The following is a 22920-nucleotide window of genomic DNA, read 5'->3' on the forward strand; positions in this document are numbered from 1 at the left end:
GAAGCCATAAGATGGTAGATCTGCAGTGCTCTCTGCTGCTGAATAGCTTCTCATTACTTCTTGTTGCTTGTTTTGTGCTACAAGATTGACATTCCTAACCAGGAGCCAAAGGCTTCACCTTCTATTTGCTTCTACTCTTTGATTTTCATAAAGCCACTTTTTCTCTTTTGTGCACTCTTTTTCAGTAAAGGCCTTGTAGTTTTCATTTTATTAATTTCCTATTTAATATTTAAACTTGCTGTAAGGATGTAATTAATCTAACAAATGTAATACTTCATTTTATCCCCTGATTATATTTGTTAGATTTGGCAGCCAGTAAGCTTTCAATAGTATGTCCATGCAAGACAAATGTGAGACAATAGTTCTTGGTCTCCAAGGCTAATACTGAAATATCTCAATTGCTAAACATTCAAGGAAAGATATACTCAATATGAAAAAAATTATAAAATAAGACTATAAGACTTTTTTGCATTTTGACTAGATTAAGAAATATGTCCTTTCTGGAAATGAAGACTTAATGGGATTAATGGGATTTTAATATATTTATTTTCCACCTGGGAAAAATAGGAGGAAGGGGCTATATAGTAAGCTGTCTCTCAGCCATTTATTTATTCTCTTGAGAAACATCTGTAGTATTTACATATTTTGTAGAAAATATTGAGTTTTGTGGCTGAATGTTCAGTAGTTTTCCTGGTGCATTTTATTTTGTAAGCCCTACCTTTGTAGAGGAAGTTTAACTGACAGTAAAAGAAAGTATATTTGTGCCTACCCCCCTTGAAGATGATGTAATTTATTTGTTTATTCCAACCTATTGTGGAAGGTACTCTGTATAGTTTTCTTTGTAGGAAACAAACATGAATGTAAGAATGCTGATAAAATCCTAAATTGTTGCTATAAAAGAGCCAAATGCATGTGGTATTCTACTGCTCTTCAGACGCATTCTGATTTAAATGTCTTCTCATGAGAATATGATTTTGATTAAGTAAGGAAATTACAGTAAGAAATCTTATCTAAGTTGCTTGATACTAATGATGTACACTTCATTGCATATACACCTTGGCAACACTTTAGATCAAAGATAATCGAAGTTCAGATTTGTAAAATGGGGCATAGGACTTACAGAATTGGATATGTCAAGATTGCCAAGGTTCTTTTTTTCTGACTTAAGTATTTGTCTTTTGATTGTCACATGTTTGTTTTGAGGGTTAAGCATGAGTTTTAAGTCTTTGAAATGTTATCCCAGCTGCTAGTGTGAGAAAATTGTAATTTAAACTGTTTTGTTTTTTCATATGAACAATTATTTTTTGGTATTTTGAGGCAGGATAGTCAAGAGAATTTATTCCTTATTCTACAGGCATAGGAATAAGCACCTAGATGTCTTGTCTGACAAGACAATTTTGGGCTATCTCATTACTCTGTGGTCAACTGTGCCATTAATCTAGACAAAGATGATTACAGGAATGGATTTTGTCTGCAGAAGCTTGTGGGGGCCGGTTGATAACGTGACACTTCCTGGCACCATTTATGAAGGTGTTGCATTATGTGGGTGGGATGAGATTGGCCTATGATCAATTTACTCTTTTGGAAAGAACAAGTCAGTAGAAAGAAATGGCACTGCAAATGTGGAGAGAATATTTTTAGAAGGGGAATATTTCATATGCACAAGGAGTGCTCCAAAGGCTGATGATATGAAGGGCAATTGAATGAGATACCTGGGTAACTCTTTTCTGCAATGAACTTTCAAAACTTTAATGACAAAGGGACTGCTCAGAGATAGAGGATTGCCTGAAGAAGATGGTCATTCTGCCCCTGGAACTGCAGCTCCCATGGCTCGTGCAGAGACAAGAATTGCATGTCCAAGTGACAGAAGCATGTGAGATACGCATCTGCAGGTCTCTGGCTTGGTGGTGTAGCAGTGAATTGGTCCCAGTGGGACTAATATTCTGGAATTAAATTGGAAAGAGAAAGCTTTGCTCAGAAGGCTCAGGGGCAGCCCAAGGACATTGCAGTAGTGACTGGAGTAAATCTGGTTATGGGGTTCCAGCACTGTGCAAGAAAGGACACTTGTGGTTGTCCCTTATAAAACCTCTGGTGCTGAGTTGAGGAGAGAATTGGAAAAATTGTCCGAATAAGAGATTCACATTGACATTTTGTCTCTGCTGGAGTGGGGAAGTTAAAACAGCCTGGAGAGAAAGTAGAAGAGACAAAGGGAAACTACTTTTCCCTCCCCACATTGCTGTTGCTAGTACAAAAAAAAAAAAAGAAGAGTTTTACAATAAAACAAGGAACATATTCTGTGTCACTATTTACTTCAGATTAAGTATTTCTGGTGTATGAGTGACTTCCTGCTCTGGCCACTCATCAAGATTGTTTGGCAGCAGAAATAGAAAAATATGTTGCTGCCTGGGGCACCTCATAATAGCAGTGGTTGTGGTAGGAGGGACTGAGGACTCTGCAGGAGAGCTTGGCTGTCCCACTGTGATAGTGAAGGAACCCAGTGTATGACCCAAAATAAATATTTTTGATTGCTTCAATACATTTGAGTTTTGCTAACAATTACATCTAGGTTTCTTTTTTTTTTTTTTTTTTGGTCTCCAACAAGAAATCCTTCTTCTAAAGAGGGAAATAGTACTTTCACATATTAATCAAGTTGGGTTATTTTTATGTTATTTGATTTTGGAAAAGAAATATATTGAAAACGGAAATACCAAACCCCTAGATTCATTAAGTTCCCGACTTTACATTTAAAGGCTTGCTGCTCCATGCATGCTGCTGTAGTGCATCATCTCAGCCTTGTCTGATGTGATGGGACTGCAGAACTGGATTTGCCATAATGCAGCATTACTGATCTGGTAGCAGAATGTGCAAGAGTTTTCCTGCCCACAGTAGCACTGCACTAAATGTTCTTCTACAGAGCTTTCCTTATTCTACATTTGCAGTAGACAGCACACATTGATTTTATTTTTCTGGGTTTTGTTGTATCACTAATTATCTTTCCATACTGTGCTTCACTTTACAGCACTCTGTCTCCAGAGTAAGCATACAATTTCTTACTTTGTACTGTTCTTTTCAAATATTGCTTTTAATATAACAAAGAATGAATACAGTGTATCATCTTTGTTCTGTTAATAGGAGGAGTTCACACACTTCAATCTTTGTGGAAGATAGCCTGAGAGAAGAATGAAAGAGAATTTTTACATATGGAAGAAAGTTGTGTAGTCACATCCATGTGTTAAACTACTGTCTATAGGAAGTTATAATGTTTTTTTCTTTTGATCCACTTATTATTTTTGAAGATTGATTCTGTTGTAATAAATGAATGTAATTTTTTTTGGTTTGTTCTTGAAAGATGGTCAGGTTGTTAGGTTTAATTTGATATGCTTTCAGTCTCATGAGTCTTGCACTTTTGGCTTATACTTTGAACACAGTTTTGCAAGATGTCCTGGTCTGAACCAAATGGTCAATAAAAATGAGCTTTTGTTGGGAGTGAAGTACTGCAACTTATTCTAGGGATTTTTCAGGATTGCTTGGAGTGTAGCCTAAAAAGTTTTGGCAGCCCTCTGGCAGACACGTGAAATACAGGCTGTACCTAGTTAAGAGCCAAAAAATAATAATTCTTTTTCTCCTGGTTTAAAAAGTTCTTTACTTTATGAGATTAATTTTATCCTGCTACTGTACCTTCCTGCTGTGGATGGGGTAGTATGCACACCTGCTTCAGTTAGCAGGAGTTGTGGAATTGATGTCTTGCATATTAGAGCAGAAAGAGAGACACAAGTGAGGTAGTTAAAACAGTACTGATTGTAAGGTTGTTCTCAGGAACAGAAGCAAAATTCCTTTTGCTCTTTGAGTACAGTTTCATTTTCAGCATGTTCATTTTCAGCAGGTGGATTTGAAGATGGACCTTTCTGACACTGGGTAGTTAAACAGATTCTTTGAATGGTATTTTGTAAGCCTTTAATGCCATCCAGGAGGGAGTGATGCTTGCATGGTTATGTGTGTTTCATTGCAGTTTGTGGCTGGTCTGTGTTTTAGTCTGGAAGTTATTTATAATACATAAGAATAAAACTTAGAAGTATCTCCAACTTTACTGGAAAAATATGTAATTTTCTATGTTGGAAAAAGCTTCTGGTTTCTCCTTTGAGTACTGTAGTTTCTTGCATTCCTGCCCTCATTATTTTTTCCTATTTTAATTCCTATGCATCATGCCTTACTATGTTTTTGACAAAAAAATACCAGAAATGTATGGAGTCCTAAACATTCTAATATAAATAATAGTAACAAATTCATTAATCCTTACTATATTTTTTTTTTCTTGTCTGATACAGTCTAGATTAATATTACGTTATGCACCTAGCATTTCAGCATTACTGATTTTGACAGTGTTAAGCTACTTTGGGGATATTATTGAATTAAAAAAAAGAAAAAAGAAATTAATTGAAAATGTCTGTTCTTCCATTCAGTCTCAGAAATGGGACAGATGACAGAAAAAATTGAATAGATTACTTAATAAAATTTAAATCTGAGAATAGTCACTGGTACAACAAATGATGGATGGTTTACATGTAAATTATACTCCTGCTTTTAAAAGGGATCAGTAGGGGAGGTAAACAAACCACAGGTACAGTAGTGGACCAGTGCTTTGTACATAAATCTGATCTTTGGAAATAAGTCTGCTAGTAGTCTGTTGGTATCTTGGCAGTGTGAATAGTGATCTTTTATTTTGTTTAATTTACTGTATGCATCTACAGCTGTGGGCACTGTGCAACACAAGGCTAACCAAATCCTGGTGAATATTTTCTAGTTGGTTTGAAAGCACTCAGGTTGTCCAGTATCTTGCTGCATAGGTATGACCTAACTGTCTTAAATTTGCTGCTAATGTTTTCAAATATGGTGCTCCTCAGGCTGTGAGTTGCTTTTCCTTGTGCATTGACATACTAAAATATTGTTGAGAATGATCCTAGTTACTCAAACTAGAATAAAAACCAGATGTTTAATTTTCTGTTTATTGTGACAGCTAAGGTAGTTATAGTGTATATTTAGGAAGTCTGCATAATACCATAATCCAGATTTCTTTTCAAGGTGGTTGGTAAAGTCCATACTTCTGGTTGTTGTCAGTGAAAAACATTCAAGTCTAAATAAAACTAGTTGTTTGTGGATTAAGATTTCCTGCTGTGGATGTTGCCTCATGTTCTAGATTTTATTTAATGCAAATTTTCAAATTTTGTTTTTAGGTCAAACATCCGGCCAGACTATGCAGACACAAGCTTTCATGAGTTCAAAATGCACACCTTCAGTCGAGTGACATCTTGCAAAGTCTGTCAGATGCTTCTGAGGTATTGTAAAGGCTTTTTTGGATGGTGGTCTCCCCCCTTCCTGCCCCTGTAAGGTCAGGCTGGATGGGGCTTTGAACATCATCCCAGTCTAGTGGAAGGTGCCCCTATCCGTGGCAGAGAGTTTGGATAATTTTTGAAGTCCCTTCCAACCCAAAGCCTTCTATGATTCTATGTTGCACATTGTTGATATTCTGAAAAATGATGGCACAGCATTTTAGCAAGGGTATTTGAGTGTGGGTAGTTAAGTACAGGCATGGAATAAATGAACTTCAGGTATGTTCCTCCTTGACATACATTTTTTCTTCCTCTAGCAATGCTTTACCTGACTAGTCAGACTGACCTGTATTTTCAGAGATTTTTTTTTTTAGTTTTTTCCCCTCAATGCAATACGGTCTAAGTGACTATCAACAGTGGTGCAGACCTTCTAAACTTAAAAGTCAGGAGGGCTAATTCCTGACTTTGGAGCAGTGACTTGAGTTAACTGGGTCTGCACCAAGTGCTGCTGCTGAGGAGCAGCTGTTGTGCATTCAGGATACAGCCCCCAGGATGCTGCCTGGGTTCTCCAGGGGCTACCAGCTGGGTATTCCCAAGTGCCACCCTGTGGTACAGAGACATTTAGAGGGAGTAGCAGCTCCAAATATTACCTGAAGTGTCCATGATATATGTTTTTTAAAAACGGAACAAATTTAAAGTCAAGAATATTTGCCATACAGCTAAAAGCTACTTAATGCTTAAATATACATTCAAGCTTACGACTCTCTTGAACTGGATCCTGTTCTTCATACTGCATAGGCAAATTCCCACTGAGATGAAGTGAAGTGTAGAACTGTAGTAGGATAGATGCATTATGGTACAATTTCAAGTGTACTGTTCCGAAGTAGCTTTGGATTACATTGAAATGGAGGCTATTATTCTACTAGTAGTCTGAAAGAACTGTCTGGTTGTGATTTTTAAATGGCTGGTAGTGACAGAAAGTAGATGAGCTGCTTGTTTGTCAGTTGTCACTTTTTCTCAAGCCTTTAAGGACTATCATTATGCAGAACAACAAATGACTTCTAATACCTTCTGCCATGTTTCTTATGTCCTTTATGTGTGGAATTTGTCACCTCTAATGTATCACTACCTAATTTTATTTTACAGGGGAACATTTTATCAAGGCTATTTATGTTCTAAGTGTGGAGCTGGAGCACACAAAGAATGTTTAGGAAGACTAGACAATTGTGGCAGGGCTAATTTAAGCGGTGAGTCATTTTAATTGTTAGAATACCATTTTTAATTAGGACATAAAACTTTCTAGATATAATTAAGGTTTAATTTACCTCTAATTTGTGTTTATTGTAACATGTATACTTGTGAAGCTACCGTTTATAAGCACAATTAGAATTGCATTTAGGATTCATTGGGATTTTTATTGCTGTTCCAAAGCAGGAGAGAAGTGTTACAGGTCAAACCAAATTTCTTCCTCAATGTCGTATACAACAAGGAATTGCTCTTGTTTCAGTTGTGGACTGCTTATATATAACCCCTACAGTACAGCACTTCATCTATCATCCTTGTGCTTCTCCCTTTATGTCAATTTTCGTATTTTCCTCTCAGTTCCTAAAGCTGTTTGTGTTGCCTCAGCTTCCTCTTTCATCTCTTTGGTTTCCATGGTTTCTGTCCACTCACAATATTCACAAAAAGGTGATTGATGGCTCTCTACTTCCCACACATAAGAACTATTTTTTTTTTCTTCTTCTTCTTTTAATCAATTGCTCTGTGAATTTCTTCTCTGGCCACTGTCACTTCAACTTCCCCCGTTGTTCTGCTCTTTGGGACCTTAAGGAATCTTTTGATTTCAACTACCATTTGGCCTCCCACAAATAACTCCAAAAATTTGTCATCTTCCCATTCTGCTCAGTATTATACCTGTAAATCTCTTTCTGACATCTTCTGGATCTCCCACTGGCTCAGTGTTAGCCCCCATCACTGGCCACCCTTCCCCTCCCTGTACCTACTCCGTTGGTGGCAGCGAGTTTGTTACACTATTGCCACAGTCATATAATCCTGGTGCCATTTCTGACTCTTCCCTCTGTCCAGCTTCTCAAATGTACTTTTTTCTAGAGATTATTTTGAATTGCTGTTGTGTTTAAAAAAGAAAAGCCATTGGGAGCACATAATGATTTCTGCAAAGTGGAGTTTTATGTGTTTGGGAAGTTTCTAGTCATGTATCATTCTCACATCTTTAAAATCTTTGCATTCCTTTTCAGAATTATTTTATAATCATTTGTGAAGTTTCTCATGTCTCACATATTTCACATAAGCTACTTCAACCTCTTCCCTTGGGTTATTTTCTTTTTGACATTAGTATCTACAATCTTTGTAGCATGCTGTTGCAGAGATATTCTCTCTCCCACTTTTGAATTACGTGATGACTTCATGTGCTGCTCTTTACTAAGCTGCTGTTTCCAAATTTTGACTCTGGCTTGTTGTTCCTTTCAACATTGCACAAGCTTGTTTTTGTCTTTGCCCCTATGTGCATTACTTCTGATTTCTACTTGGCTTTTGGCTCTCTGTGCTAATTACCTGTCCCCAGTCTTCCATGAAATCAACAGGATGGCAGGCACTGACTTTTGCTGCAGTCAGTAAACTTTTTTTTCTCAGCTGCTTTTCTGTGTTGGAAATCTTCCATGCTATCCTTCAAGTCTGAACTCTTTACAAATAATCTTTTGTAGATCTAGAAACCATACAAGCAATCACAGTATTTGTGACTGAACCCCTTTTTGGAACACAGACTTTTCACAGAACCTCCTGCAGATATTCTAAGGAAAATAAATATTTAAAATTATCTTAAAAAATGAATGTTTTAAAGCAATTACTTGAAATTAACAGAATGGAAAAAACAAACACATATTGTTCTTTCCAAAAGAACTGTCTTCTGTGGTACAAACCACCCCTACTTCTATTTTTTTTTTCTCTTGCTCCTTTTCTTTTAATTACTTCTGTAGTTTTTATTTTAATTGGATAGCTGGCACCCCAGGAGGCAGGAGCTTGTCTTTCTGTTCCTCTGTAAATATCTGTGGACACATATGGTGCAACATGCATCAGTAAGAATGACCATAAATGCCTAGATAACAAAAGGTCTGATTTCTTTTAATTTTCCTGCATACTTAAGCAATGCTGTAGGCTTCAAGAGAGAGCAAAATAACAGTAACAACAAATCACATTCCTCCTTCTTTTGAAGAGGAATAAATTATAATTTTAAAAATTCAAGGAAGCAGAATCATCTTCCTGATATTTGTAGAATTATACTGTAATGAAATTGCAAGCAACTGGGTTGCTAAGATCCTTTGTGTTACATGTTTTGGTTACATCCAGGTATTCAGTCCTTTGTCCTCTCTTCAAACTTCACTTTCTCTACTCAGTCTGTTTTTAATTCTATGCAAAGACTCTGATTGCTGCAGCTCTCATACAAGGCAGAGTTGTGTATCTCCTACCTGCTCCTGAGGCAGAAGGACAGGAGGTGCTGAGCTGTGTCTCCTTAACAGTCTGCTCTGTGATCATGACTGCAAAATCCAACTCTACACTGCAGCTCTTGCCTGACTTCCCCTTGCTTTATCCAACAATGGGCATGGAAAGGACAAGGGATTTTGCTTACCTAGCTGGAAATGTGTCATCCCTCCACCTGGTAAAGGCACTTTGGCCAATGAGTTAGGAAAGGAAATTCTCAGGTTTTTCTCTACTGCTTTCCTCTTTTACTCTTTATTTGCCTTTTTAAAGAAAGAAGCGTTGATTGAGCAGTGCTGGCCATTCATAATGTGCACAGTCCAAGGAAAGGTTTAAGGAGGAGCTTTAGAAGTACTTGCTTCCCTGTGTGGGCCTGAAAGGGATGAAACAATTAAAACACTCTAAAATATTGATTAATGAAACTTGAATTTTTTTTTTTGGAGCTGTCCTTTAACTGTTCCAGAGCTATACAGAGAAATGAGGTCTCCCATAAATTATCTTTCATGCCTGCAAAGCTATGAAATGTTATTAAAGGCATGCAGACATAAAGATATAATATAAAATTCAACATCTTCACTGCTCTTTGTGGAAGAAGTATGCTCTGTAGGTACAACAATCTAGCATGGTTTTCATTTTCAATACTTTCCTTTGAAATATTTAGAGAAATTAATTTATGATAAATATAATATTTTTTTAGCAGTGTCATTTGCTGCTCCTGTGGGAAATGAGCAAAGGCTTGCACAACAGCAAAATGCCTGGGACATTTATTGTATTGCTATGTTTGCTGGGTTGGTTTGGTTTTTTTCTCCCCACATTTTTTGCTAGGGGACTATTACAGCCTTTTTCACAAGGTAAAATGTACATGAAACTGAATCATCCTTTTGGGAAACTGGACATTACTGTTCTCCAGTCATGTGGTATTAATTATAGCTACAGACATGGAATATATGTCTATATATGTGTAGATATATGTATTTTCTGTTTAATCTGGTGTTCTGTCATTCTGCCAGTGCCATTCCAGATACATCACTTGGCAAAGTGCAAATCCCCTGTGTGGTAGACAGTGTCCAGGAATGATGCTCCGTGCTTGAGCCTGTTAAACTTCCTTCCTTTCATTTTTGGTGTTTGAAGAGTTTTTGCATCTTGATAATGCTTTTGCATTTCCCTATTTGGAAATATCCCACTGCAATTCAGTGTTAGAGTGTTAGAACAGTGAGTTCTCTGTGAACATGTGACTTTGGGCTTTTGTGAGAAGTCTTGACTGACTACTTCTCTATGATAAATTATTTTTACTCCTTAATAGTATATTCTCCAAATGGAACAGTTTCAATTTTTTAGTTATCTTTTTGTAAGTGTAATTTTTTCTATGTTTCAAATAATTTTCATTCCTATTCTGTAGACCTCTTGTACTTCTAGAGGCTTATTTGAAAAAAGGTGATCAAAGTTCAAAGCACTGCAGTGGGAATATGCCATTAGGTTTCTCAAAGGCATTTGAATTTTCCTCAGCATTTTCTGGTTTTGTAAAGTTTAAGATTCTGTTTTCTTTATAGACCATGAGCAGATGTTTTTGCCAGCCTTTCTGAAATGATGCTTAGAACTTTCCTGAGTGGATTAAATCTTTTAAAATTTCATTCCAAGTCACACTTTGTGAAAATTCAAAAGGCACACATCCAAAGATAGATGAAACCTTTTGAATGACAAAATTATTAAGTGTCAGATTTAGATGATACACTTATGAGAGAAACATTGACAAAATCTGAAGATAAATTGCTGTGTTCTCATGCTATGCCTTATACACAAACATATGCCAGTTCTTCAGATGTTTTGCTTCAAAGAAGGCCAGTTCAGCAGATTGTAGAAATTTTAGTGATAAAAGATGCAGAGTTAATCAGTTGAATTAATAAATAGAACAAAATGTTTGCATTTAGCTCTAGGGTTTTCTTGGTTGCTGTTCCTGCCCTTGCTGCTTTAAATTAGCAGTGCTGGTTGAAGTCTCCTGTGCTTGTTTCTTTCATTATTGATTTAACAGGTTTTTTTTCCCCCTAAAATGCTGTCCTGTACATCCTCAAATAGCCCTCTACATTTTCATATATTTTACTCTTCTTCCCTATCAATTAATTTTTATGTGATTTGGAACCCTTGCTAATGTTGTGATGAACTCCTTTGAGTCTTAAACAGACTGTATGAAATCCTTAAACACAAGGATTAGAAAATGGCTCGACATATTTCTGTCACTGGCCATTTATAAAGACATACACGGTGTTCTTTTCTCTGCTGGCTGTGAGGGCACCTCCTCACCCTTGTTACATCTTCTGGCTTTTCAACTGCATTCCTGTGTCTTATTTCATGGCACAGAGCAATTTCACTCATCTGGTGATGCTCTCCCACTGGCTGGAAGGGTTTGTGCCTGGGAATGCTTAAGACTGGGGCCTTGGGTAAGCAAGAATGAGTAAGACACACCTTTAGTAGTCCAAGGGGGAAGCTGTATCCCTTTATTGTTCCCACTTCTATTGTACAGTCTGTTCTGTGTCCCTTGCAATTTCTTCTGAAGCTTCATAGGATTGATAGAACAGTGTCACTCTGCCCAGAACATACTGAAGAACTCCAGTCTGTTTCCTAGTCTAAACCAGCAGAATTAACAATTAATTTTTATTTCTCGACTGGAATTTTTCCAAGTCCATCAAATTATGTTGAATTAAGTATTCTCAGGCAAATGCTTGCTGGTTCTACTGACTATTGAATATTTCAATTAGAGAAACCTCCAATGATTCTAGAATCTGAAAGTGTTTTGAATATTTTAAATATAGTGCCAAACCCACAGAATTTTCTTCTTTATATTGCTTTTCCCAGGGAATGTTAAAGGCGTGTCTCATCAGGTCTTAAATAGATTAGAAAAATATTAGCTGGTCATTTTTATAATAAATCTTAATTTATTCACAATTTCTTTCTCATTTGAATAATATCATTTGAGAAAGTTCTATATTTCTTTCAGTGGAAAAGTTTCTTCATCTTGAAATGAACTAAAAGACAATGTTGGCGTATGAATGGGTTAAGTTTAGAATTGCTCTCATACAGTAACGTGCATGCCCAATGATACAGTCCATGCTGTTCATGTCCTAATTGCTTGCTACAGCATGTTAGAGATTATTCATGAAAAGCCTGTGCTCTTGACATCTCAAAAGAAACCAGCAGCTTTCACTGTTTACGTTTTTGCTGACTTAATCAATAGTTGCAAAGTTGCTGGCTCTCCTCCAAACCTCTAGTGTCAACTGAATTGACAAGTAAATGCTCAAATCTCACGAAGTTCATTGGAGTTTACCACTTTTTTAAAAACTGCAACAGAGGTTGAGCTGTATTGCTTAACTAATGATTCTTGCTCAACCTGAACAAAAACCAGTTAGGGTGCTTGATATTTTTTAGGGTCCTGCAGTGTGGTACATCTGGGTCACATTTCTAATTTTGTTCTGATTGAGTAATGACTGGCTAACTGACTGGAAAGGAACACCTAGTCCCACAGTTCCTTCCAAGGGACTTAGTTCGTAGTTCCTGCATTTTAAATATTTTGAGTTTTGTTTTAAAATAGAAAGGTGAGTATATATTATTTCATATACTTTTTATTTACACTCCATTTAGTTAGCATGTAGATCCAGCTGCTCTGTTGCATCCCTGAAGAGCGCTTACTCCCATTTTCTGAGCTCTGTTCCCTCACTTACTGAGACCAGCTGCTGCTCCTCTTGCTTCTGTAGTAAAATATAATTATCAAAATGTGACCCAGTGGTAATGTGGCCTCAGTTAATAAACAAGAAAAACCCCAAAACTGTGCTGAACTATGGCATTAATTAAGTGGCTGACAGAACTGAGGACTCACTTGATGATTTCATTGGCACTCTGGTACTGAGCAGAAACTTGAATTAAAGTTGTTGTGTGTAAAATATCTGCTGGTAGATATCCTTAGGCACTACTTTTTTTTTCACCCCTAAAAATAGAAATAAAGGTTTTCTTGATCATGTACTTGTGTAATGTTTGGAAAACAGGTCTTTCATGAGGACATGATACAAATATTTCAATACAGAGTATTCTGAATTACAGTCATCTTTAAACTGTAATGAAATAACAAGTTCTATTTTTTTGAATAGCCTTTTAGGTGGAAATACAGATGCTGGACATTGTTTTCTATTCCTGAAGTGTTAACAGTGAAGCCACAAATGGCCTTTTGGTCCATCAGTATTGGTTTTCATTTTAATCCAAATCCCTCCCTTCCCTTTTAATGAAATCTATTTTACATGAATGATCAGGAGTATTTGTTATCTTATGTAGTGATTTATTGAACCCATTTATTCAGTTATTGAAAGTTAATCACTGCATTTCCTAATTATTTATTATAAAAACCTCTGGGATGCTGTGATCACCAGATGGAACTCATTCATCGAGTTGGATTTGAGATATTTTCTAGAGGTAAAAATAGTATTCAACAGCAATGTTTGAAGATCAGATTCATTCATTCCTATTGGAGGACAGAACAACATTTCCATTTCAACTTTTTGATAAATGACCTGCTGAAATAAATGTAAGTCTTTAGAATATAGAAAAGAAAGAAAACCCCTAAGTCTGGATTAGAAATTTTGGCCTCTTTTGCAAGTACTTACCTATATAACTTCACTAAGTCACTCATCATGCTGAGATCAAACATTCAAAAGAGATTTTATTCAGATTTTGGCAAAAATTATGAAGGGCATATCAGATAGTAAAATACAAAATTTTATTGAATTTCAGCAACACTTGGGCAACCAATTCCCTCAGGCTGCTTAGAAAACCTCAACAGACTACCTGCATCTCTTCCTTTGGGCAGGCTTATGTTTCTTCTCTTTGCTGACTCTAGAAATGCAAACAAATCCTTGTGGAAAGGTGGCAGTCCCAGCAGCGCTCTCCGTGGCTGTGCTGGCGCGGCACCGCGGGCGTACGTGAGCGCAGCGGTGCCAGCGCTGCGGGGCTGTGCCCGCCCGCCCAGCGCGCAGCCGCGGGCTCGGCCCTGGCACGCCAGGCCTTCTGCTTTCCCACACTCCACTGCCTGATGGAACCTTTCTTTGTGGAACAAAAGTTAAAGTTTATTATTTGTTTTACTGTGGGTATGCCTTCCTGTTCAGAAGTCAGCACAGTAAAAGTTTTCCAGTGTCCTGAAGTGCACAGAGACCAGGCATGTGCAGCTTGTGCTGGGCCTCAGCAGCGTGTGTACTGCCAGAGGCAGACACAGGCAAATACAGCTGTGTGTGCTTTGGTAAGGCACCGACCCAAAATCTACAGTGCACTCAAATACCTGCTATCAGATCAGATGTTCAAAGGACACGTAGAAAAGAGATCTTCTTTTGTGCCTTTTGTGATGTATGGTGGTGTGTATGCGCTGAAGTGTTACTGGCTTTATTCAGTCTTTCTGATGTCCCACAGGATTTTTTCCCTAATTTTTAAGTAGTGCCATAAAATTAATAGTAAAAGCAAATAAAGCAGTAGTGGTGCCAGTCTCTGGTATACTAATGTAATGGTGAATTGAACATGAAACATAGAACACTTTGAAGCTAAAGGTACACGTTTAACCTTGATACACCTTGTCATGCTGTGAAAAGACAGAGGGAAAAAAAAAAGGTGTGAACTCGACTTGCAATGAACTGTAGCTTTGAGTTCCCAACGAGCCAGTATTTCTGCAGCATTTTTGCAGGGCTCTCAGGGTTTGTCAGGTGTGGTGTCCCAGCCTGCCGTGCCGCTGCTGGAGCGTGCAGGTGCCCTGCAGCCGGAGCCAGCCTGGCCATGGGCGCAGCCCGGCGGGGCCAATGAGCGCCGGGAGCGCGGCGGCGTTTGCACAACAGCACCCGGCGCGCCCGGGCTCTGGGCGGCTGCACAGATCAGGTGGCAAAAGGAGGCAGCAGGGTTTTCTGTTACAGCACGCAGGCTGAGATTGCTCTGTAAAAGGTGCACAATTTGCAATCAACAATAATGCCAATTTTTACTTATGTTTCAGAACATGGAAACGTGAAACATGAGGTAAGAATTTGTTTTCTTTTGCATGTGATGTTTGTTTTGTTGGTGACATAAGAGCTCCTTTTTACTCTGTGTACATGCTGATGGAGAAGGTATGTTTTTCTTCTGGGTTTGCAAACAGATTTATTTAGAGTGCTGGAAAAGTTGTCCAAGCAACAAGGCATTCATGATTAAATACGAATTTTCTGCTCCAAATGCAAATTAAACTTGCAGCAAAATGACAGTGCTGAGAGCATTGAAAGGGGTGGAGATGCTTTTTAAGCTACAGGTAAGAAAACATACATTGCTTCACAATTGGTGGTTAGATCCTTACTGTTCCTAGACAAAATCTGGCTGTAGAGTTAAAAGTATTTTTCTTTTCTCTACTATGCCAGAGAACTGTGGGGTGATGAAGGATTGGCAGGGCAGTGTATGCCTCTTCATGTGAAAAGACTATGTTTGCAGAGGTGTCCTGTGTTATGGAGTTTATGTAATCTGGAGAGAATGTTAGAATGGGACCTGAACAGAGAAGCTGCTGTGATGCACATAGTGTAGCTTGCTGTCAGCCTATGAAGGCTGCAGGCCACCCTGGTGATTTTTTTGGCCATCTCCTGAGATCTCTTCACTGTTGTACAGGAGGGCACAGCAGCTGGGTTTTGTCTGTCTCGTCTTGACAAAAGAGAGGCAGCACTTCAGACCTAGAGCATAATAGTTTCTAGCATGTATTTTAGATCAGAAGTTTATAGTAATTGCTTAAATGACATGCCAGTTATGAGCAACATGTGAGTATAAATGTTGCTGCTCTCCATAGCATGGCTGTGTTTGATGCTGTTGCTGATAGGAGTAATGGGAGGATGTTATTGCTGACATGGCTGGTGCAGGGGTAGCTGTGTGCAGGGCTGCCATGGCTGTGCTCTCTGATGTTTGAGCTGTTTGGGTGTCACTGTAACCCCAGGCAGCAGTGGGGCTGGGTGAGGGCAGCTCTGCACCCTCTGCTGAGCTCCTGGCATGTGGGCCCCAGGTGAGCTCCTGCTCCTGGGATCCTGCAGGGGAATCGTGTGGTGGCAGAGGAGAGGGGTGTGCTGCCTGTGCCCAGCCCCTGGCCCTGCCTGTGCCCAGCTCCCCCCTGCTTTCCTCACTGCATCCTCAGCCATGCCTCTGACCAGGTGCTGCCCAGTCTGTCATGTCTCTGCCTTGACAGATGTGCTGAGTAAGGGCACTCTAAACTTTGGGAATCACAGTGTGGTCCATTTGCCTGATGCCTTTCCAGTCCTGCAGCTGGCAGGCACGGCTGGATAGTTGTGAGCAGATCATCTACTGGGTTTAGTGCACAAGGTTGCCAGGCTTCCTAAAGCTAACTGTGGTGACCATACTGTGTCTGGATGAAAAAATAGGTATAGTTTTTTCTTGTTAGGAAAATTAAGGCCTCCTTTCTGGAGCTGTTGATTTGCTATTGCCTATTGAGTTGATCCAAAACAACAGGATTACATTAATTTTTACCAAGACTCATATTTAAGTGCCTGCTTTAATTCTCTCGGTGCAGAAGAAAACTTAAGCATGGATGAGGAACTGTCATTTTGGAAAACATGGATTTAGGTTTTACACCAGTAAAGAATCTACTGGTAATTTAATATGTTTAGGGGTCTTGAGCTTGTTTTCATACAGCTCAAGAACTATTTCCTTAAAACCATTTTCCAGCCGGTCCATTGGTGTATATGACTTGAGTTGTCACTGTCCCTCTTATTTTTATTTGAATTAAGCATTTCTGTCTCCCTTTGTACTTTCCCAAGTCCTGCCCCTTTCCCTTTCTTGTGCAAATCTGTGGTTCCTCACCAATCTGCATCAATCTGGATCAGTAACACGGCTTCTATCTATAAAAAACAATATAGGATATAATTGAGCATTTTGCTTTTATCCAGTACTATTATCTTCATTGTGGCATCAGCTTTAAATTTTTATTCTCTCCGGTACAGATAAAGCAAAACTTGTATCCTTTATTTAATTAGACTTGTGGGGTACAGAGAGAATATGTCCAAGGACTTGAGAGTTTGACAGCTATTTTTAAACCAAGCTTTTGATTTTACTTGCCTGCTACAGGGCTTGGTAATTGGGTTATGCCTCAGGTTACTGCTTTCTGGCTTGCCTTGGTGTGTGTCCTGCATCAGTTTATATCAACGGCGAGTAAATCAGAGCAAACTAATTGTTCCCTTTGTTATGCAACATGCCTTTCTCTGCTTGGTTTGATTAAAAAATAAATAAATGCATGAATCATCATGCAAGTTAGCAGATAAAACAAGTTTGCAAAAGCGGATGAGTAGTTTGCAGATATGCTTTATTGCACATTGAAATTTCCAGGGATCCATAGTGTTTTAGTGTGTAAAATATAGAAAATAAATGGAAATAATCTGAGTCTTGTCAGAGAGATTCTGATTTCACACAACTCTGGTTCCTCCAATGTTTCAGAGACAGACAAGTTGCTAAATATATTTAAATATTTGCCCAGAAAATAAGGAAATTAAGCATTCCATAGGGAATTGTAGTTAGCTTCAGTTTAAAGTAGAAATAGTGGAAGTTTCTATTGTATTAAAGTAATGCAAGTGGCTTTGAGTTTTGTGTTGGTGGATGTTATCTGGGGCAGATAATGCCAGACTGCATGTTTTCCCCATATCCTATTCAAAAATGATTAAAAAATAATTTGTTCTCAGTATCAAAAAATGTTGATGTATGAATAAACCTTCTATGGACTCAGACTCTTTCAGCCTAGTGTCAGAAAAAATGGGATATATGAAAAAGCCATCAACATTACTAAGAATATTTTTCAAAGTGTGATCTTTCTACGAGATAAAGATAATTGTGTTGGTGGTTGGGGGAAATAAGAAAACAAGCTTTGCCTAGTAGATTGTGGTAATGAAAGGATTGCAGTGGGCCTCCATGAAAACATGTTTATTCATATCCTTGATTCTTATTTTTGCTCTGCAGAAACGAACAAATGGAATTAGAAGAAGCTCTAGACATGTGGACCCAGGTTTGTGTCATGACTTTTTAATACTTCAACATTAAAAAATAGTAAGAAGCTGTGACTTGCTTTGTTAAGCTGCATTGTGAATGCTATTGCCCTGCACACAATGCTAGAACTTGACTGCTGAAGTCATGAAGGTCTAAAGCGATTGCTCTGTTTGTGATTTTAAAGATAAGGTCAGCTGGTTGAACTCTTAATTTTTTTTCTCATGTTTTTTCTTTAAGTAGAGCTCTTGGTTCTGTTTGAACTACAAAATGCCTCTGGGCTTTCAGTTAATATGACCCACCCTACTGTACTCTGTAGTTTTACATGAAATAACTAAGGGATGAAGAGCAACAGTTGCTTATAAGGTTCAGGTTCTAAGTCTTCAAGTTGTGGGTATTCTCAGCTCTTAACTGTAGTGGTGCTCAGTGCTTAACTGTATGAGTTGCTTTTCTGAAAGGCATAAACCAATTGCAGTTTTATATTGAATTTCAAAGTGATTTTATTTTTCCTGTTAGTTTATAGTAGATACTTCTGTGGAATCATGGCAGCAGCAGCCCTTAAGAAAATTAAATGCTTGGTTATAGGTTGTGTACTCAAGTGGGCGAACATTTCCTCTGGAGACCCATTATGTATCTGTATAAAATATTCAATGTTTTTCAGTGTAACTGTGTGATATTTTTAGTGTCAGTAATTACATTTCTGTCCTTTATGTTTCTTGTATAGTTTAATTACTGGAGATTTGTTACGCAGATATTATTTGGAATAAAAGTAAGCTGTGGATTATTAAATATTTCTAGATGTGGACATCTGAGAAAAGTTGGAGTTAAACATTAAACAGGATGGCAATTCTGTACACCACATTATAGCCTGGCAGAGCTAAGCACTTTTCAAAAAGTAGGAATGCTGGTTGTGCCACTAGCATTGCAGCTGCCTTGGCTTGGAAAGGCTAAATGTTGTAACTAGCTGAAGCAGACCACACCTTTCTTACTCACGTACCTTTGACATGTTTTGGAACACGTATTGTCACTTTGTTCCCTCTAGCAAAATAAACCTGCTTCATGATTCTAGAAATTGTTCTGTGTGTTGTGACGACTGCAGCCATAAAAGAAAAAAATGAGCACCCTGTAACTCTGAAAATTAATACAGTCAAAGGGGAAAACATCAAGGGTAGGAATTAAATAATGCAGAAGGGGATGATTTCTTCCAAGTGTTTGCTAACAAGACTTGAGTTCTTTCCATTCATTAGTGCATGCTGCAGTGAAGTGTAATTGTGTGCTTGCAGAATAGTCCTTATATGTTCAGTATGTTTTAAAACAGCTGTCTCAGAGTCAAAAAAGTCAAGTAATTTAGCTTTGAGAACCTTTTGAGTATGCTGGTGATTTTACTTGCTATTGAAGTATGATGGAAGTATTTGCAGGATCTTTATATACAAGGATACTTTAAAAGTAGTTTTTATTGAAGACTAAGTACCATTGAAATCACCAAAACCAGTTGAATTAAGTAGGTCTTTCAAAATTGCATGTAGCCAATACCTAAAATACAGTTCTGCTTGCCTCTTGCCCTGTCCATTTACCTACACAGAACATTAGTTCTTTGAGTTGTTGGGATAATCTTGTTATGATGTGGACTTCTTGGTCCTCATAATATTTTTGAAAGCCAAAAGAAATGATTAACGTCTGCATGAACTTTAAGTCCCTTTCTTAGAGACATGGCTCTAGAAGACTTCTTACAGAATTGCTTCTGTCATTTTAAAGGTTTAAAATAAATAATAATGAGAAACATATTACATACTAATGTGCTCTGTACATATACCATATACTGACAGTTTTTAAATGAAATGAGATTTCTGTTTTGCATTTTGTCAGGATAGGCATTCTGTGTCCTCCCATAACTTGGTGGGTATAACTTTTTAAAGTCTTTGGTAAACTCCTGGCATCTATTTTGCATAATCTAAGTACTACTGTTCGTCAGATTGCACATTGCCTTGAGAGACAGATGCTATCCAGAGGGCAGTGCTTGGAAGAGATCAGTCACGTCAGGTCTGCATTGCTGCATTGAGCCTCAGAGCTTCCCAAGAGCATTGATTGACATGTACAGTTCTGAGCACCAGGATGCTCTTTTTGCTGAGAGAGGTGCTCAGAAGATTGACTGCCAGACTGCTTTGTCTTTAGAAGGTTTGGTTGGCTGCTGCTGCTGCAGCCAGTGCTGTGATGGTGCTGAAGCATGGGTGCTGGGTTAGGGAGCTGACACTTGCTATGAATCAATAACCAGCACCTGCAGTGACTAAATATTGATGGAGTTTGATATCACCAGTAAATGCAAATATTTTGGGTTGTAACTTGTCGAGATTGTTCTGTTATGTGTGCCTTGGCTATTTTGGTAAAGAATGATGAATAGCACGGTCAAGTTAATGCATTTGGTGCTTCTCTTCTTATGCTTAAAGTCAAATCCAACTTTTGCTGCCACAGCTTAGCCCAGAATCATTTAAATTTGATGAGAAGTAGTGCAAGTTGAAGGATGGTCTAAACAAAACAATGGGAGGATACTGGATTGAAATATCTTGTTTCCTGCTGGCAAAGCTCATTGATGAAGGAACCTATTTAGCTGAAGTACCCTAAAGGCAATAAGTTAGTTTATGGCTTTTTCATTTGAAGTTGGGTTAAAAGTTTTGACAGTGACAGTTTCTTCCTCGAGATTTGCTTTGTGCTGGGTAAGAAAGAAGGGTAGAAGAAAAAATGATTAATGGATGATGAGTCAGAGAAATTCCCATGAAACGAAAGCAGTCATGAGAAAAACATGTGTACAGAAAGAACAGTGTGCAGAAACTGTACAGGTGAAGAGAAGACTGGAAATCCTACTAAATAGGGCTTTGTCTTTATGATGTGTACTAGGCCTTCAGCCTGCAATCCAGTTACAGAGTTTTTATTACTTCATCTACTCCTCAATTACTTCATCTACTAAGCTTTAGTGGGACAGGTTTTAAGTAACCTTTTTTTGGATTAAGCAGGAGATCATAAAAGCCGTCGATGAAATGAACCGGTGAATACACCTGCAGCAATAAATCCAGGAAAAATTTGGTCTACAGCTTGCATATGACTGTAGAACAACCTGATTCTGCTTAAATACGTTTGAGAAGTGATCAGACTGATGTCAGTTTTTGCATGGAATAGGCATGTGAAATGATAATTATATGACATTTCATTCTCATGTAGGGAATATGTTTAAGCATGGAAAAATGCACCATTGGCTTAAATGACAAATGAAGCATTCATGTGTATATTCATAAGCACAAATTCTTATTGTGTGAATTCTTGAGAAGGATGATACAGTCTGACCAATGTTTTTAATGGAAATAATTTTGTATTTATTTTAACATGAGTAAAAATTACTGTATTTCTCAGCTATTTAAATAGTATAGTGTGTGTTTGCTGTCTTTTTTTTTTTTTCAGTATGAAGAGTCTAAATGTGATAGATTCACAGCTTAGTGTTTTTGAAACTGGTTTTACCCTAAACACTTCTGCTAATATAAACATTGGAATTTTAATCTCCAGAAGTGTGAAAGTATATTTCATATCAGAAGGATAAACTTGGTAAAAATAGAATACTTGAAGCCTTATAGTCAAGATTCATTGTAGATTAAACTCAAAATCTGATCTGTGAAAGATCACCGCTGAGCATGTTCTGACTTCTTAAATAGCTGATTTCTTTATAAGCAAGGATTAAAGATTAGAAAACCTCAGTTCTGAACCGAGGGCCAGAACCAATATTTTTCCCATCACAGAAAGTAAAATGTTGTAGTAAAATATCCCAAACATTTTTGGGATGGAGGGAAACCATACTAGCAAGTCATGTACACAGTGCAATAGCTTGTGAAAATGTATTTTTCAACCCAGGAGTTCAAAGTTCAAATAATAATTTTAAAAAGAGAGATTTGTATTTCTGGTTGGTGTCTGGTCCATACTTGCTTTGTGAATCCTCAAATATTGGTTTTACACAGGTGATTAAAAACCCCTTGGGATCTGAAGAGAGTCACTGGGTTTATGGCCTGAAGTATATGCATTTAACAAAGAACAACAACAATCTGTGTAGGGAGAAGTACAATACTGGAGATATGTTTATTTCATTAGCTTTAGTGGGAAATAGCTACTTTGTGCTTCATATTTTGTTCAAGTTGGATTTTGGAATCTTTTAACTAGGTTGTGTCATTGTTATATATGTGTGATCAGTAAGCAGTGAATCAATATTCAGGGCTTTGTGTAGTGTGGTAGTGTTTGCATCCTGTTTTTGGAGTAAAAATTAGGAGTAGTGTCATATTGGCAGGTTAAATTTTCTCTTCAGTTAAGAATGAAGCATGTTAGACTGTGAGATATTTCCACAAATTCTTACTCAGTGTGCTCTATGATATGCAAGTCTAACTCTGATTTCCATTTCAGTGCCACTCCAAGTGTATGCCCAGCCAAAAGCAAAATCTGGCTCAAACTCAAATGCTGGGATATCCCAACCAGCAGATAATTCTTTGCCAAGTATGCAGTTGTTATAGATAAAGCTACCCTTTAACTAAGGATCTGAAGCGTGTCACTCATTTTCTTGTTGCATTGAGGTATCCAGGCGCATCCTCAGTAGTCCTGATTGACTGTTGTCTTTCTCATTCAGCCCAGCATAGAGAATACCCAATTTCATGGATGAGAAAAGATAACCTTCTGCAGTGTGAAGCCCCGTGCTGAAAACAGCCATTCAGGAATTTATTTCTTCACTTCAACAGTGGCAGCAGCTACCTGGGATTCTGGCTGTGGTTTTGGTGGCCCAGTATTAACTAACTGGCTGTCAGTATCAGTGTTGAAAACAAGAATTTATCTTGGTTTTAAGTCACAGAAAAAGGTCTACCAAAAAAAAAAAAAAAAAAAAAAGGCATTAAATAAGTCCCCTCTATTTCATGAGGAGTTGACTGATGTCATTGATAGTATCTCGTTATTAGGATTGTCTTCATCCGGATGAATTAGACCACGTAGCGTCTTTTTGCTTTGGTAAAGGAATCCCTGTGTATGGAGTCAAGAAATACATTGAGAGGTATTTTTCATAGACATTTAA

General features: G+C 37.9%; 1 protein-coding gene across 1 annotated transcript in view; it reads left to right on the forward strand.

Moving 5' to 3' along the window:
• VAV3 (vav guanine nucleotide exchange factor 3) overlaps positions 1-22920 on the forward strand; it is a 149122-nt gene that overhangs the window by 80395 nt on the left and 45807 nt on the right. Inside the window, exons 16-19 of the mRNA XM_053984649.1 lie at positions 5232-5333; positions 6474-6574; positions 14830-14852; positions 17808-17853. Of these exons, the coding sequence (XP_053840624.1) occupies positions 5232-5333; positions 6474-6574; positions 14830-14852; positions 17808-17853 (272 nt within the window). The remainder of the gene's footprint in view (positions 1-5231; positions 5334-6473; positions 6575-14829; positions 14853-17807; positions 17854-22920) is intronic.

This window comes from Vidua macroura, chromosome 9 (assembly GCF_024509145.1).
Source record: "Vidua macroura isolate BioBank_ID:100142 chromosome 9, ASM2450914v1, whole genome shotgun sequence".
Classification (NCBI taxonomy): domain Eukaryota; kingdom Metazoa; phylum Chordata; class Aves; order Passeriformes; family Viduidae; genus Vidua; species Vidua macroura.